This window comes from Juglans regia, chromosome 2, assembly GCF_001411555.2.
Source record: "Juglans regia cultivar Chandler chromosome 2, Walnut 2.0, whole genome shotgun sequence".
Classification (NCBI taxonomy): domain Eukaryota; kingdom Viridiplantae; phylum Streptophyta; class Magnoliopsida; order Fagales; family Juglandaceae; genus Juglans; species Juglans regia.
This window is the reverse complement of record NC_049902.1, coordinates 30,836,507-30,852,784: the sequence shown is the minus strand read 5'-3', so window position 1 is coordinate 30,852,784 and position 16,278 is coordinate 30,836,507. Positions and strand designations below refer to the sequence as shown.

At 29.7% G+C, this 16,278-nt stretch overlaps 2 protein-coding genes across 2 annotated transcripts; one reads left to right on the top strand and one right to left on the bottom strand.

The window, feature by feature from the left end:
* Positions 1-2,923: 2,923 nt before the first annotated feature.
* Positions 2,924-10,606, bottom strand: LOC109014516. Its single transcript, XM_018997015.1, has 15 exons — positions 10,416-10,606; positions 10,241-10,327; positions 9,849-10,043; positions 9,523-9,678; positions 9,371-9,424; positions 9,137-9,274; positions 8,464-8,829; positions 7,289-7,425; positions 5,160-5,304; positions 5,001-5,087; positions 4,621-4,812; positions 4,324-4,479; positions 3,908-3,961; positions 3,547-3,684; positions 2,924-3,338 (listed from the first exon to the last, which is right to left on the bottom strand). Exons 1-15 carry the CDS (start codon positions 10,551-10,553, stop codon positions 2,964-2,966), a joined length of 2,418 nt encoding a protein of 805 aa, XP_018852560.1. The 5' UTR covers positions 10,554-10,606; the 3' UTR covers positions 2,924-2,963.
* A 3,466-nt stretch (positions 10,607-14,072) lies between these two features.
* Positions 14,073-14,642, top strand: LOC118347703. Its single transcript, XM_035687737.1, has one exon. The coding sequence runs from the start codon at positions 14,073-14,075 to the stop codon at positions 14,640-14,642; it is 570 nt and encodes a 189-aa protein (XP_035543630.1).
* The last annotated feature ends 1,636 nt before the right edge of the window (positions 14,643-16,278 follow it).

The window sequence follows — 16,278 nt, the reverse complement described above, 5'->3', positions numbered from 1 at the left end:
AAAGACATGAAATTAAGAAATATTAGGTAGGTTGGTCGGATTAAATTAATTGAATAGGAAGGAGAAAATTGATTAATTTTTTTAATCATTGGAAGGAGAAAATTTAATCAAGATAATCATATACCCATTATTTGATTAAACACAAAACCTTTTTATTAATTGGAAGCATGAGTAATAATTGAAAAAATAAAAAGGAAATAATATTTTTCATATTTAATTTTATCATTTTTAATTATATTGGTAAATCTATCCTATCTCAAGTAAACTTTCATTTATATAATTAACTTATAAAATTACTTTAATCAGTATAAAAATAATAATAATAATAATAAATAATATTATTAAATAAAATAATATTACATACAATTGTAGAATGCGCAATATTATTTTAAAACACTTACTATTAATTGCTTTTTTGTCGTAAGCAAGAATTGCTAAAAAAAAAAAAAAGAGAAAAGAAAAGGCAAAGTAACAATTACTTACTTTCTATTGATAGAGAGAGCCATGAGGACAGAAAATGGCCTCTCTTATTGCTCTGGCATCTACAAGCAGAACTGAACATGGCATGATCTTTCGAGGATGGCCAGACACCATCTTAAATGTTCCCTTAACTCATGGTTTTTATTGGAGATTCTTATTCTCGGTTTATTTATTATTTAAACCATATTTATTTTGTTTTGATATTGTTTTTTAATGTTTTGGGCATGTACCCACCCCATTAATTAACTGGTTATTTGTGGTCACAAGAGGGGACAGCAAGTTGTGATCCGACACTGGATTATGTCGTTAATGGTCGTTTTTGGATGGAGTTTATTTTAGTAAGAAAAGGTATTTGTAGCCATATCTATTATTAAATAAAGAAAAAAAAATTAATTTATAAGCTTTTTTATATATATTTAACACACCATTAATATGGGTCGGATAATAATAAAAGAAATATTGATATTTTAATTTTTTTAAATAATTAAAATAGATGTCGTGATAAATTAATTTTGAAAAAAATTAATTATAAGCGATTATGCGTATTAATATGCGTACCAATTCAATATGATTGATCAGAAAGTAAATTTAATTAAAAATAATATTAATTTAAATTTAGAATATGAAAGCAATAATATTAATATGTAGATTGATACGTAAATTTACTTATACATAATAAAATTTTTTATTTTTTAACGTTTCAAACTTTTTAAGTAGCAAAATTATTAAATAAAAGACAAAAAACGTATAAATATCAATAGCCAACAAAACACTAATATGTTTCTCTATTGCCGAGAAACTGAACTGAAAAGGAATAAATATTTGAGATTGTAAATCGTTTGTTTTCGTAAATGAGAAGAAATGAATTGAAATTAAAATTAAAAAGTTAAATAAAATATTATTAAAATATATTTTTTAATATTATTTTTATTTTAAATTTTTAAAAAATTAAATTATTTATTTTATTTTATATAAGAATTTATAAAATTTATAATGATGAGATAAAATATTTTTAAAATTTTTAAAATTTAAAATTTTAATCTTAAAAACAAATCAAGACCATTTCAAGCTCATTTTTCTTTTTTACTTTTAAGAGCACTCTCATTAGATTAGCCAAAATTAAAGGACAGTTTTGATGAATGTAAAAGAAAATTAACTTTTGACTATTCCATTCACATAAATCTCTATATTAGAATAGTTATTTTTTTATTATATAATAATAAAATAATATAAGATGAATTTGATTTTGGTTATTCAATCTTCACATTAAATTATACATTTATTTATTATATGATAATGAATAATTAATAATTTTAAAAATATTTAATTTTTTTAATTATTAATTTATTTAATTTTATCATATTTTATTATTTTACTTATTTTACTATTCTACTTATTTTACTATTCTTTAAAGCCAAGGAAGAATCGGGTTGGGCTTTCTCACGTTCCTACTTGAATGTTGTGGGACACCCTGTGCCACCTGCTACTAATAGCTTAATTTTTGTGAAACATTAACGTTCCGATGTTGAGATGATTTGACTTGAATTCATCTCGTTAAGCAGACGAAATGTTTTATTAAAAATTAAATAAAGTATTATTAAAATATAATTTTTTAATATAATTTTATTTTAAAATTAAAAAAAATTAAATTATTTATTATATTTTGTGTAAAAATTTAAAAAAATTATAATGATAAACTGAAATAAAATAAAATGATTTTATGTATCTAAATCGAGCCCGTTGTAAATGATAATATTTTATGAATCTCATTAAAATAGTTTAATTTTTTTAGATTGAGATAGGTTTAACTTTAAGGTCTTGTTTGGATATTGAGATGACTTAAACTTTTTATAAATAGTAGTTAATTGAGATAATGAAGTGAGTTTCGTGGGGCCTACTTAAGATTGTATTTAGATGTTTTTAAATGTTAAAATGAATTTAGATGTATTTATGGAAAGTTGAAAAATGTTGTAAATTTTACGTGTAAATAGATGTTGAGTTGAAAAAAGTTATGGATCTCACGTGTAAATAGGTTTTGAGTTGAGATAAATTTAGTGATTCGAGAGTTAAATATTTAGATGTATATTTAATTTAAAATCAGACTGAACTGAAAAAGTTCAAGTTCCAAATGGGGCCTATTGAGATAAGTATAAATTTTTTTTTTTTTTTTATGAGAAGTTGAAAAAGTAATAATTCTTATCAATGATTGTTTGAAATGAGTTGAGTTTGGTTCAACAACCAAACACAACCTAAGTTCACTCTTATGTTTATAAATAGATTTTATGAAACAAATCGTAAATTAGCGTAATTTTATATGATACGTCAGATCTATTTTATAATCTGACATATCATACCTAGTCAAGTCAAATTTTAATAAATAAGATAAAGAGTGAAATTAGAGTTTAAATTTCAGATCTTAATTTATATTCTGATAGAAAGCGACTCAATTAACTGAGATTCAAAAACTCCAAATGAAAGTTAAATTAGGCTTGACAATTCCCACCAGGGCCACCGTATAGGAAACCATGGTCAGATTCAAATAGAGCATTTATGGTGTAACATTTTTGGATATCTGCATCATATTGCAGTGAATTGTAATCAGGATATATCCATTTGTTGGATTCATCTGCAAGCTCAAGTTCATCTACGTAAGCAGCCCTAGAGTAGCCTTCGTTTGCAAAATGGCCGCTTCCCATTGGAGGACTAATTGCATTGTTGTCTGTGTAAACTCCCCCACCCCATGTTATCTCAGCAGCTGAGCTGGATAGACTTGAAAATAAGGAGTTCGGCCAATACCCAACAGGTACTTCTGAAATTAAGTCATCATGTGCAAGCCACCAATTTCCTGATTTCCTATCCTATTTGCATGCAAAAAATTAGTAAATACATGTAAAGATACAAGCCAAAATTATTTATTATTTACTTATTTATAATTTAATACTACATTAAGAGATAATAAAAAAAAATATGATGAATAATATTTATATTTTTTGACGAATATTAAATAATTATTTATTGTAGCTGATAGAATGAATCCCACATCTAACAATAAGGATGAAACAATACCTTGAATATGTTGCATCTTACATAAAATTGTTCTCCTCCATAGTGGGAAGCCGGATCAAGGACATAACCGAGAGGAAATTTTGAGTTAGTTTGCACAAAACCCAAACAGAGCATATTGAAACAACCATCTTCACCTGCCTGAAAAAATAAAAAGAAAATACGATGAAGTATAATATGAGTGAGAGTTTGAAATTTATATAAAAATGTATAAGGATATCATTACAAGAAAAATGAGTATCTATAACGGATTATTTACAACAAAAATAAATTTATTTTAATAGAAAATAATAAATTTTGCAAGAAATAGATGGTCACAAATAAATAATTTTCTTGTTGTGGATAAATAAATTCCTAGCCTTACCGTCCATGCACCAAAGGTTCGAGTAGTATTATCGCCATGTAGTTTTGGATTTACCTAAAAAGTTTCACCGAGAATATCAACAATATTATAAAGAAAGATGGAAATAATTGCAATGAATTAAACACCCATTTTTAGAACCAAGATATAGTTGAGAGATCTTAAGAATCTATACAATTGTTTTTTGTCAGTGATGACTTCAGAGAATTTGTCAATAAATTCAATTGCCCGTTGAATGAGTCTGATTTTACCTTCAGAGATATCATAACCAAGGAATTTAATATTGATTTGAAACAATTTGATCTTTTTTGCTGAGACAACAAGATCATTTAATCTAATAATGTCAATAAACGCATTCAAATGTTTCGATATATATATATAATATATATGCATTGACATGAGGATTTGAAACTAATTACCATCCATCCGACTTGAATCACATCAACGCCACTTCGGATCTGTACAAATGCTTGGCTGAATTGATTATTTATAACTTGTGGGTTTTGTATATTGAGTATTGCGCCAGCTCCCATATAATTTTTGCCTGGACTGCTTGGTAAGTTTCTTCTTGCATACTATGAGAGAAAAATGAAAGTACTATTATCAATTAAATCATAAAAAAGGAAAAAAAATTCCTAAATTACCAATTACTACAGAGCATGAAAACTATTTATAAACCAGCACAAATTATTAGAACAGGAAAAAAAAATGCTAACATGAGTAGGAGGAGGGGCAGCATCTGCCCCAGATTTTTTCACGACTATTTTTGCCCATATTAAGTCTTCCTTCCGAGTCCTCTTGATTGGAACGGTTCCAAATGGGCAGCCTTCACTCAATCCAACTGCGGAAGTCTTGGCTGCATGTGGTAGAGTTCTATCTTCTCTTTCTGGGAAAGAACTAGGTTTCATCTGCAAAAGTGTTGTCCATTTATTAAGCAAGTTCTTTGGTTTATCTTTTTTTTTTTTTTTTTTATTGGTGGATGGGGGTTTCGAACTCCAGATCTCTATTTTAGAGACTGTGGGTTATGCCAATAAGGTTACAAACCTTTAACTCTTTTGTTTATCAAATGGCTATGATTCGATCATGAGAGTTTTACCTGAATGCTATGGTTTTTAAGCAAAGGATGATCAAATGCTGGTTGTTTATAGATATCAATGCAATCAAAGATGTCACCTTCTGCAGTCTGGAAAGACAACAATACACTTAGAACCAAAAAAAAAAAAAACATTATGTTTCTTAAAAATTAAGCAAATACCTTGATGCTTTTGATGTAGGGTTTGTTCAGAATCTTGAGTTGTCTGTCTATTTCAAGATCTTCAACACTTTTTGCTCCTTCAGTACTGCTTATAACAATGAAAGACAGAGACAGCAAAACTAAAAATGGAGTCATTCTTAAACCTCTGTCACAATAGAAACTTGTTAGTTCCATCACCTTTCTACCCATATGTATGTATATATAAGGTCTTTATGTCATGAATTCAAATTGATAACCCAAATCTCATAATGATGATTGCATTAATTAATGTATCTCTGAAGTTTTTCTCTATTTAATGAGTACATAAAAGAACATTAATGTAAAAGAAATTAATAGGAGTAATTATTAAAAATTCCATAAATGCATTAATTTTGTAATCCTAACTTAGAATATCATTCAAATGATACAACCATAGCAACTCAAGTAGTACTTAAATTAGTACTCACCTTAAGCGTGAGCATGTTCTTTACTTATTCTTTATTCTTGTGCTTATTCATAATGACAACGCAGAATCATAATTGCCCATTAATTATTATTGTTATTAATTTTGGATCTTTCTTTCTATACTAGGTGAAAGCAACATGCAATGCACGTTTGCTTAATTTATGTTTAATTTTTTTGTTAAGAATTATTATTTTTTATTAATAAGGACATAATGTTTTAGGTTAATTAAATAACAATGTAATATTTATGTAATTTATAAATAATTACACGGTACGATATATTATAAAAAAAAAAACATTAATAGAAGCTTTAACATGATCCTATAAATAAACATTACAAAACAAAATAGATCATTGCATACCAAAATATCTATCTCTACAGCATTTCTGGAATATGCAGGGAAAAACAGAAAAAAAAGGTGGTGCAGCCGGTAAGACCAAATGTGCATTATTTTGAAATTAAATTTGGGAGGGAAAACATTTTTGTACTTTCTCTAAACAAAATTGAAATATTGTTTTCAAGTAACAAATAATTAGAACATAAATTATTTGTGGAAACATTAAAGGATTCATATTTTGAACTAATGTTTTTATTGGATTTGTATTAATTTTATCGTAGACAACTTTGTTAAAACATTACGCTCAAATATTTGCTAGAAGAAAATAATTTTTTTTTTGTTAAGAACTAATTTTTTATTAATAAGGATGTAATGTTTTTGGTTAATATAATAATGATGTAATGTTCATGTAATTTATAAATAATTACACGCTTTAATATATTATAAAAGAAGAGCATTAATAGAAGTTATAATATGATCCTATAATTGGTAGATGTTCCTACAACAAAAATTTTGAATAGCTTTTTAATTATTTATCCACAACGCTTTTTAATTTATTATTTATATATTAAATGAGGGTGAGGGCATGATTGGGCACTTCTAAGGCCTTGTTTGTATTCAGAACTCACCTCAATTCATCTCATCTTATTATTATAATTTTTTCAAATTCATATATAAAATATAATAAACAATTCAATTTTTTCAAATCCTAAAATAATAATAATATTAACAATAATATCCTAATAATATTTTATTAAACTCATCTAAAACCATCTCAATTCGATTATTTTTTAATATAAACTGGACTAATTGTATATACATAAATTAAACAGTATTTTTACATATATATGTAATGAAAATGGCTGACATGATATGACATAATAGACTTATAAAAATAATCATTAATGAACAATCACGAGGAGTCAACATGATGATCTTTTAGTAAATTACCCAATTACTCTAATTATTCCTGATCATGATCATCTGTTGTCTTTCTATAGTAAATTTACAATAAATTTATAAGCTTGCATTGATCCATTTTTCAGAAGTTGTAGACTCCTTATGTTAATATATTGTTCCATATTTAACTATTTAAGTTATCGACTTGGCCTAGCTATATTGTGATAAATTATTTAGAGATAGATCATGGGCTGCTCATCTTAAAGAAGTGCTAGATCTGTTTAATTATCATTTTTTTAAAATATTATCATTTTATTACTCTTTAATATAGTCTCAGATAATTAGAAAATTATTTATTTTTTTATACTTAATTGTCAATCGTTTGATGTCACATGCATTATATCTTGAAAGGAAACTTTCACCTATAACTAATTTGAAACACACACACATATTTTCATGGTTGCATAATCCATAGCGGCTGGGTACCTGATTCATGATCATCATGATCTTGGGGATAATCAGATGCCGTACTTTAAGTTTATCTTTTTTTTTTTTTTTTTCTTTTCTTTCTTCTTCTTTTCGGTTGGTTTGGGGGACATGCATGCGTCATCTCTGAAGTCTAAAGTTAATCACAACATTTATGACAAAATAAAAAGTCCCCAAAATTGACTATTTATGAATAGGAAATAGAATATTTTCATAAGAAATAATTAATAGTAAATTAACAGATTTTTTATAAAAAATTTGTTTCTTAATTGATCAACACATGGCTCCACAAGATTTTTAGATTTAATAATAAAGTTAATAATATTGTAATAAAAAGATACATGCACTATGTATTTATATAATATGAACCATATTTTTATTGTTAAAAAATACATGTACTGTTTTTGCTTTTCGATTTTCGATCCTCACAATAATTAATAATTTCATCGTTCTGCCTCTATTCCTACATTTTACCATTCTATATATATTCCCAATATATATCTTAAAAGCTGTTGAAAGATAGGCTATTTGTAAATTATTATAATGTTTTCCTATTATAATGAATACGAAAAGACAAATCTACATAAATCTATTTTCCTATTATAACGTATTTTCAAATTGAAAATTGAATCCATGATTTATTATCATAATAAATCTGCTTTATTAACATATTTAAAAATATTAATAGTGGAATAGAAACCAACAGAAACTATAAAAGTAGCCACAAACAGAATGTAAAGGAAAATACAATTGTATCCCTGTGTTCTGTAATTATTACAAACGGATGGAAAGTTAATGAAAACCAGCATATTCCGTTAAAATAAGAAAATTCCGTTTCATAGGCTCTTTATATATATAGAGAGATTTCTTCTACATTTAATGAATAAGGAAAATAATTGAGAGAAAATTAGATGTAATTAGGGGATAGAAAGCTTGACAATAATTAGGTCATATATTCAAGTCCTAAGGGCTAAGGGCTTTCAATTTGTGGCTTCATTGTACAAGTGAGTGACATATCCACGATCTCAAAAGCTACATTTATAGATAGATATCTCAAATTTAAATTTAATACTTTTATTATAATATCTTAAATCACCGCTTAATTTATACTCTATTAACAGGGATTCAAAGTCAGGCTTGACAATTCCCACCAGGGCCACCAAATAGGAAGCCATGGCCAGATTCAGATAGAGCATTTATGGTGTAACATTCTGGAACATCTTCCTCATTTTGTAGTGAATTGTAATCAGGATATATCCAATTGTGGGATTCATCTGCAAATTGAACATCATCTATAAAAGCAGCCCTGGAGTAGCCTTCGCTTGCAAAATGGCCGCTTCCCATTGGAGGACTAGCTGCATTGTTGTTGTCTGTGTAAACTCCCCCTCCCCATGTTAACTCAGTTGCTGTGCCGGATAAACTACTGAATAAAGACTTCGGCCAATACCCAATAGGCATTTCGAATTTCTCGTGTACAACCCACCAATGTCCTTCTCTCACATCCTATTTTGAATGCAAAAAGTTAAAAACATGCACACTGAAAAATTATTTATTATTTATTTGTTAATTATTTTATGGTATGTTAAGAGATGTTAAAAAAATAATAATGATTAGTATTTATATATATTTTTTTTAGTAATCCTAGATAAAGTCATAGTTTGTACAAGCGTCGCGTACTCTTTTTAAAAAAATTAATTTTTTATGTGAATATTGTATTTACTTATTTTTTTTTAAAAAAAATATGTAACACTTATATATTTTATGACTACAAATATAATTTTTCGTAAAAAAAAAATAATGAAAACAATACCTTGACTATGTAGAACTTTACATTAAATTGTTCCCCTTCGTAACGGGAAACCTTGTCAAGGACATAGCTAAGAGGATTGTATGAACTCATTTGCACAAAACCTGAGCAGAGCATATTGAAACAACCATTTTCCCCTGACTAAAAAATAAAAAGAAAATAAGATCGAAGTACAATGAATACTGGAAAAATTTATATGTAAATGCCAGAGAGAGATAAATAAATTTCCAGCTTTACCGTCCATGCACCAAAGGTTCGCGTAGTATTATCGCCATATAATTTTGGATTTACCTAAACCATTTACCAAGAAAATCAGCATTACTAAACAAAAAAAAAAAAAATTAATTAAGATTATATATGCATTGACACGAGGATTTGAAACTAATTACCATCCATCCAACTTGAATCACATCATCGCCACTTCGGATCTGTATAAATGCTTGGCTGAATTGATTATCTATAACTTGGGGGTTTTGTATATTAATTATTGCGGCAGCTCCCTTGTAGTTTTTGCCTGGACTGCTTGGTAATTTTCTTGTTGCATACTACATATATATATATATATTTATATATATGGGAGAAAAATGAAAGTATTATTATCAGTTAAATCATAAAAAGAAAAAAAAAAAACCCAAATTGCCAATTAATACAGACCATGAAAACTATTTATAAACAAACATAAATGATTTAGAATAGAAAGGGAAAAAACACTAACATGAGTTGGAGGAGAGACAGCGTTTGACACAGAATTTTTCACAAACATTTTGGCCCATAATAAGTCTTCCTTCCGAGTCCTCTTGATGGGAACAGTTCCAAATGGGCAGCCTTCACTCAATCCAACTGCAAACGTCTTGGCTGCATGTGGTAGAGTTTTATCTTTCACTCTTTCTAGAAAATAACTAGGTTTCATCTGTAAAAGTATTATCCATTTATTACACATACTACAAGAAAAGCGAACATTTATGACAGATTATTTGAAACGAGAATGACTATTTACGACGAAAACTAACTCATTTTAACAGAAAATAATTGGTCATAAATAAATATTTTTCTTGTAGTGACAAGTTTCGTTGTTTATCAAATGACTATCGATCACGAGAGTTTTACCTGAATGGTATGGTTTTTAAGCAAAGGATGATCAAAGGCTGGTTGTTTATATATATCAATGCAATCAAAGATATCACCTTCTGCAGTCTGTGTAAAGACAACAACAAACTCATACTTAGGTCACCAAAACAAAACAAAAAACATTCTATTTCCAAAAAAATAAAGCTAATAATACCTTGATGCTTTTGATGTAGGGTTTGTTCAGAATCTTGAGTTGTCTCTCTATTTCAAGATCTTCAACGCTTTTTAATCCTTCAGTTGCACTGTTTATAACAATGGAAGACAAAAACAACAAAACTAAAAATGGGATCATTCTCAAACCTCTGTCACAACAGAAACCTTTTATGTTTGCTATGGATTGACCAAATCTCGTGATCTATTCCTTCTCTTTTATGTACTTTTTACCTTAGTTTCATCACCTTTCTGCCCATATATAAGCTCTTTATGTCATGAATTCAAATTGATAGCCCAAATCTCATAATGATGATTGCATTAATTGTATCTTATATGCTTTTAATCCCTATTTAATTAATTGAGTACAGAACAGAGCATTAACGTAAAAGCAATTAATAGGAGTAATTATTAAGAATTCCTGCAATGTATTTATTTTGTAATCCTAACTTATATCATTCAGATTCTAATGATATAACCATACCAACTCAGCAAGTAGTAATTAATTAGTACTTAGCTTAAGCGTGATTAGCATGTTCTTAATTTACTTATTCTCTATTCTTGTGCTTATTCACAATGACAACGTAGAATCATTATTGCACTTGAATTATTATTGTTATTATTTTTAGATTTTTTATTTTTTTTCCTATTTCTCCTACATTTAATGAATGAGAAAAAGAACTGAAAGAACATTAGATGTAATTAGAGGATATCCAGCTTGAGAGCTTGTCAACAATTAATAAATGAATCAATCTGGGGAATGCTTTTGATATGCAACTATCATGTTTGGGTCAAAACGTGTTGACACGAATTAACATAATTAATAGTCAATTTATGTGAGGTTGAGAAACTCACGTACGATTAACTATCAAAATTATGCTTTTGTAAATTTGACCTTAAAATCTAAAAATCCTTTTATTGTTTCCTATTCAATGTAATTGCGTATAATTTATCTAATTTATACTTGTAAGATATGAAATGTTATTAATTGGATGGAATCAAAAATTTGGATCAATATAATCCATCTATATTAAGTAGGGTTAAAATGAGTTTAAATAGATCATGTTCAAGTCAATCCAATATAATCAATTTATTATAGAGAAATTCTATGGGGGACTCATGTGCAAAACCTTAATTAAATAGAAAAAAATATCATTTTGATAAGGTTATTATTGTAATTTTAAAAAATTTTAAAAATAAAATTGACTAAGCTTAAATATGCAGTCTGCATTTGAGGACTATACGAGTATTGCCATATATATTTATATCAAAACTTTTAATATCAAAACTATTAAATAAAAAGACAAGACATATAAAAATAAGTTACGTATAAATATTAATCTCTTAAGTCATTTTCATTTGTACCATTCATTTTATTTTCTTTGCATTTTCTTTAAAGCCAACAGAATAAGAGAATATAGAATAATCGGGTGGGCCCGGTGGGGGCTCTCTCACGTTCCCACTCGTCAGTCTCTCTTTCGGCCCATGGCTGCGTGCAGAAAGTCCAACACCAAATGTTCCACAAGCAACTCAAATGGAAATGCATAACACCTCAACCAACAAGGAGAATCTACCTTTAGCACTAATGAATAAAGATTATGGAGAGAGGATAGGAAATTCTGTGGGAAAAGTGATGGACGTGGATGTGGATAATAATGACTTAGGCTGGGGAAAGTATGTTAGAGTCAAAGTAAAGATGGATTTATTGAAGATAGTGGCAAGGGGAAGAACAATAAGGGTTAAAGTTGAAAAAGTATGGATTTCTTTTAAATATGAGAAATTACCTAAGTTATGTTTCTACTGTGGTACTTTGGTTCATAAAGATGAGGGATGTCAGTTAAAGAAACAAAGTTTTGGAAGATCAAATGATCATGACCAGCAGTATGGATTGTGGTTAGGGGTGTAACCGGTCCGGTCCGGTCCGGTTTTGGATAAAATCTAGGACCAAACCGGTATGTATTGATTTTGTATTTTTCAAAACCGATTACGCACCGGTTACCCTCCTAAACCGGTACTTCCGGTTTTATCGGTTTCCGGTCCAGTCCGGTCCCCTTTTTCATTTTTTTTAAAATGTAAATTTCACAATTTGTCATTAAAAATTTATTTATAAAAAAAAATTGATTTAAAAAAAATTATTTTATACTTTTATTAATATATTAGACTATATAATAGTATTAATATTAGATTATTGGTATAGTTATAAGTTATATATTAGTATTAGTTATAAACTTTTAGTGATTTAGTATTAACATTTTATGTAATAATTTATAAATTATAATAAGAAATTATTTCATATATGAATATATATGTTATATATAAAATTTTACATAAAAATTTATAATTATACATTATATATCAAACTTATATATATTAATATTTAATATATATAAAATATTTTGTATAAAACTTATATATAAAAATATTATTTTTTATTTTTTTAATCAACCGGTCCGGTCAGGTCCAAAAAATCCCGAAACCGGAACCGGCCGGTTTTTACATTTTAAAAACCGGTTCCGGACCGGATCGGTTCAAAACCGGTAAAACCAGTCCGGTTCAGTCCGGTTTTCCGGTTTTCCGATTTGAGTTTACACCCCTAATTGTGGTTGAGAGCTGAGCCAAATTCTGGAAGAAGAGGACAGTGGAAAATTGAGCAGGTTCCAAAGTTAAATCAGGGGTGCAAATTCTGAAAATTGGAGAATGAATAATGATGGAGAAGGAAGCTGGATGAAGGGGGATGGTGGTAGTGGGGAGAGTATGTTAAAAGTTGATATGGTGGGTATGGAAAATCAAGGGACAGTAGCTTTATTGAATTTTGCAGGTGGTAGCATCAGTTACTCAAAGACTGCTGATACTAGTGACAAGGCTTTAGATTTGGTTCAGAATCAAGTGAAAGACAAGAGTTCTAGTATGGAGCAAGAGGTGGTGGAGGAAAAAAGAGAGTAAAATAAGTATAGAACTGGAAAAAAGTAATAATGTGAAAAGAAAAGGAAATTGGAAGAGAAGGGCAAGGGGTAATGAGGGAATGGAAAGGGGGATGGCTGACTCTAGTGATAGCCCAATATGTGGAAAGAGGGGATTAGAGGATGAAGATAGTGGTGAGGTTAGAGAGGAAATTGGAAAGAGGAATAGAAGGGGTTGGTGGAGGAGCATCATGTCAGTGATATTGACTTGGCGGTGCTGCAAAGCCATGAAAATATTAAGTTAGAACTGTCGGGGGCTTGGAAACCCCCGTATAGTTTAAGACCTCTACTTGTTAGTGGAGGAAAAGAAGCCTGCTGTAGTTTTCATCATGGAAACTAAACTATTAATAAAGCAGTGGGATTGGAAAAAAAGAAAGTTGAATTATCAGGGGTGCCTAGCAGTGGACTCAGTGGGAAAGAGTGGGCGATTAACATTTTTATGGAAGTCTAATATAGGAATGAATATTTGTTCCTATTCTAGAAACCATATTAGTGCAACTATGGATAATGATGTGAGTGAAAAGGAATGGCAGCTCACTGCTTTTTATGGCCAGCCTAACACAAATAGAAGACAAGATGCTTGGGATTTACTGATTTCTTTGAAACCTAAGGAAAAAAAGCCTTGGATTGTGTGTTGAGATTTTAATGAAATATTAACTCAGCATGAAAAGGTGGGTGGTAGTTTAAAAAGTGAGGCTCAAATGGAGAGTTTAAGGGGAGCTTTGAAGAAATGTGGATTATATGATATGGGATGGGAAGGGTCGAGATTCACATGGAGCAATGAACATGGTGATTCAACCTTCATTAAGGAGAGACTAGATAGAGGGGTTGCAAATGTAGAATGGATCAACATGTTCAATAAGGCAAAGGTAGAAGTGATGGTAGCAAGGACTTCAGATCACAAACCAATTTTGATTAGTTGCTGGAAAGATTGTAAGAGAAGTAATAATGAGAGTCAAAGAATGTTTAGATATGAAATGGCTTGGGGAAGTGATGAAGAGTGTAAGCAGAGGGTCAAAGAAGAATGGAGCAAAGATGTGGGGCAGTGTATAAACTTGAAAGAGATTCAAAACTGTTTACAAAAGAGCCAAGTAGTGTTGTCAAAGTGGTGTAGATTAAAAGCTTCAGAGAATGAAAAGAAAATAAGAGAGAAGACTGCAGTGCTAAAAGAATTACAGAATGATGAGGGACAACATAATGTGAATGATGTAAAAATACTACAGAGGGAGGTTGGTGAATTACTTGCAAAAGAGAGTGAGATGTGGAGATAAAGGGCAAAAGTTCATTGGTATCAGCATGGGGATAAAAACTCAAGGCATTTTCATGCATGTGCTACTCAAAGGCATAAGCAAAATAGGATTAGGAAAATACAAGATGAGAGTGGAACTAGTATGGAAAAGGAGGAGGAAATTTTTAGTGCTTTCAAGAGGTATTTTCAGAATGTTTAACAATCTTCTAATCCAAGAGAGGAGGATATGGATGAGTGTCTGAAGCATGTAAACTCAAAGGTCTCAACAAAAATGAATATGACTCTTATGGCACCATTCATAGCTAAAGAGGTTGGAGGGGCATTAAAACAGATGGATCCATGGAAGTCACCAGGACCAAATGGATTTGGAGTAGGATTTTTTCAAGATCATTAGGAAGTAGTGGGACCTAAGGTTAGTATGGCCATACTTGCTTTCTTAAATGGAAGTCAGTTGCCTAGTGCTTTAAATCATACGAATATTGCACTGGTTCCTAAGGTAACAAACCCAACTTCAGTAAATGAGTTTAGACCCATCTCTTTATGTAATGTTTTGTACAAAATTATTGCCAAGGTTTTAACAAATAGACTTAAAAGAGTGCTTCCTTATATTATTTCAAGCTGGCAAAGTGCTTTTGTACCAGGAAGGTCTATAACAGACAATGTAATGGTAGCTTTTGAAATCTTACATTCAATATTGACAAGAAAGAAAGGAAGGGTGGGGAGCTTAGCACTAAAATTGGATATATCAAAAGCTTATGATAGGATAGAGTGTAATTTTTTGGAAAATATAATGAGAAAGCTGTGTTTTGTGGAAGGTTGGATAAGAATGGTCATGAATTGTGTGAAATCTGTGTCATTCTCAGCTTTAATGAATGGTAAACCTGGTGAAAGTTTTAAACCAAGTAGAGGATTAAGGCAAGGTGATCCTCTATCACTTTACCTTTTTATCCTATGTGCAGAAGGTTTAAGTGCTATGTTATGTAAAGCTGAGAAAGAGGGAAAGATAAGTGGAGTGGTTGCTGCAAAATGGGGTACTAAAATCAGTCATTTGCTGTTTGCAGATGACTGTGTTATTTTCAGTAAAGCTAATAAGGAAAATTGGAAGGCTATTCAATAGGTATTAGAAAAGTATGAAAGGGCCTCAGGTCAATCACTTAACAAGCAAAAGACCTCTATTCTTTTTAGTGCTAATACTCATAGGGAGACAAAGAGAGAAATCATGTAGAATGCAGGTGTGATGTTGTGTGGGGACTATGGTAAGTACTTGGGGCTCCCAATGATGATAGGCAGAGCTAAATTTCAAACTTTTAAGATAATAAAGGAAAGGATATGGAGGAAAGTACATTGTTGGAAGAATTCTTTACTCTCTCCAGTTGGAAGAGAAATCATGATTAAAGCAGTGCTGCAATCGATACCAACTTAGACAATGAATGTCTTCTTGTTACCTAAGAGATTATGTACTGAGATTAATGCATTGATATCAAGATTCTGGTGGAAGAACAATGATGAAGGAAAGGCTATTTATTTTAGGAAGTGGTCTAAGATGGGAGATAATAAAGGGGATGGTGGGATGGGTTTTAGAGATATTGAGGTTTTTAATAGAGCACTATTGGCAAAACAAGGTTGGAAACTGTAATTGGACCAAGACTCTTCGGTAG

What these genes read in the sequence shown, in the direction of transcription:
- LOC109014516 (XM_018997015.1), bottom strand. Translation starts at nt 10,553, where the DNA reads ATGATCCCATTTTTAGTTTTGTTGTTTTTGTCTTCCATTGTTATAAAC. An exon ending in CCTACATCAAAAGCATCAAG is followed by an intron (nt 10,328 to 10,415) that starts GTATTATTAGCT and finishes GTCTTTACACAG; the next exon opens with ACTGCAGAAGGTGATATCTT. An exon ending in TGATTCAAGTTGGATGGATG is followed by an intron (nt 9,425 to 9,522) that starts GTAATTAGTTTC and finishes TAAATGGTTTAG; the next exon opens with GTAAATCCAAAATTATATGG.
- LOC118347703 (XM_035687737.1), top strand. Translation starts at nt 14,073, where the DNA reads ATGGAGAGTTTAAGGGGAGCTTTGAAGAAATGTGGATTATATGATATG.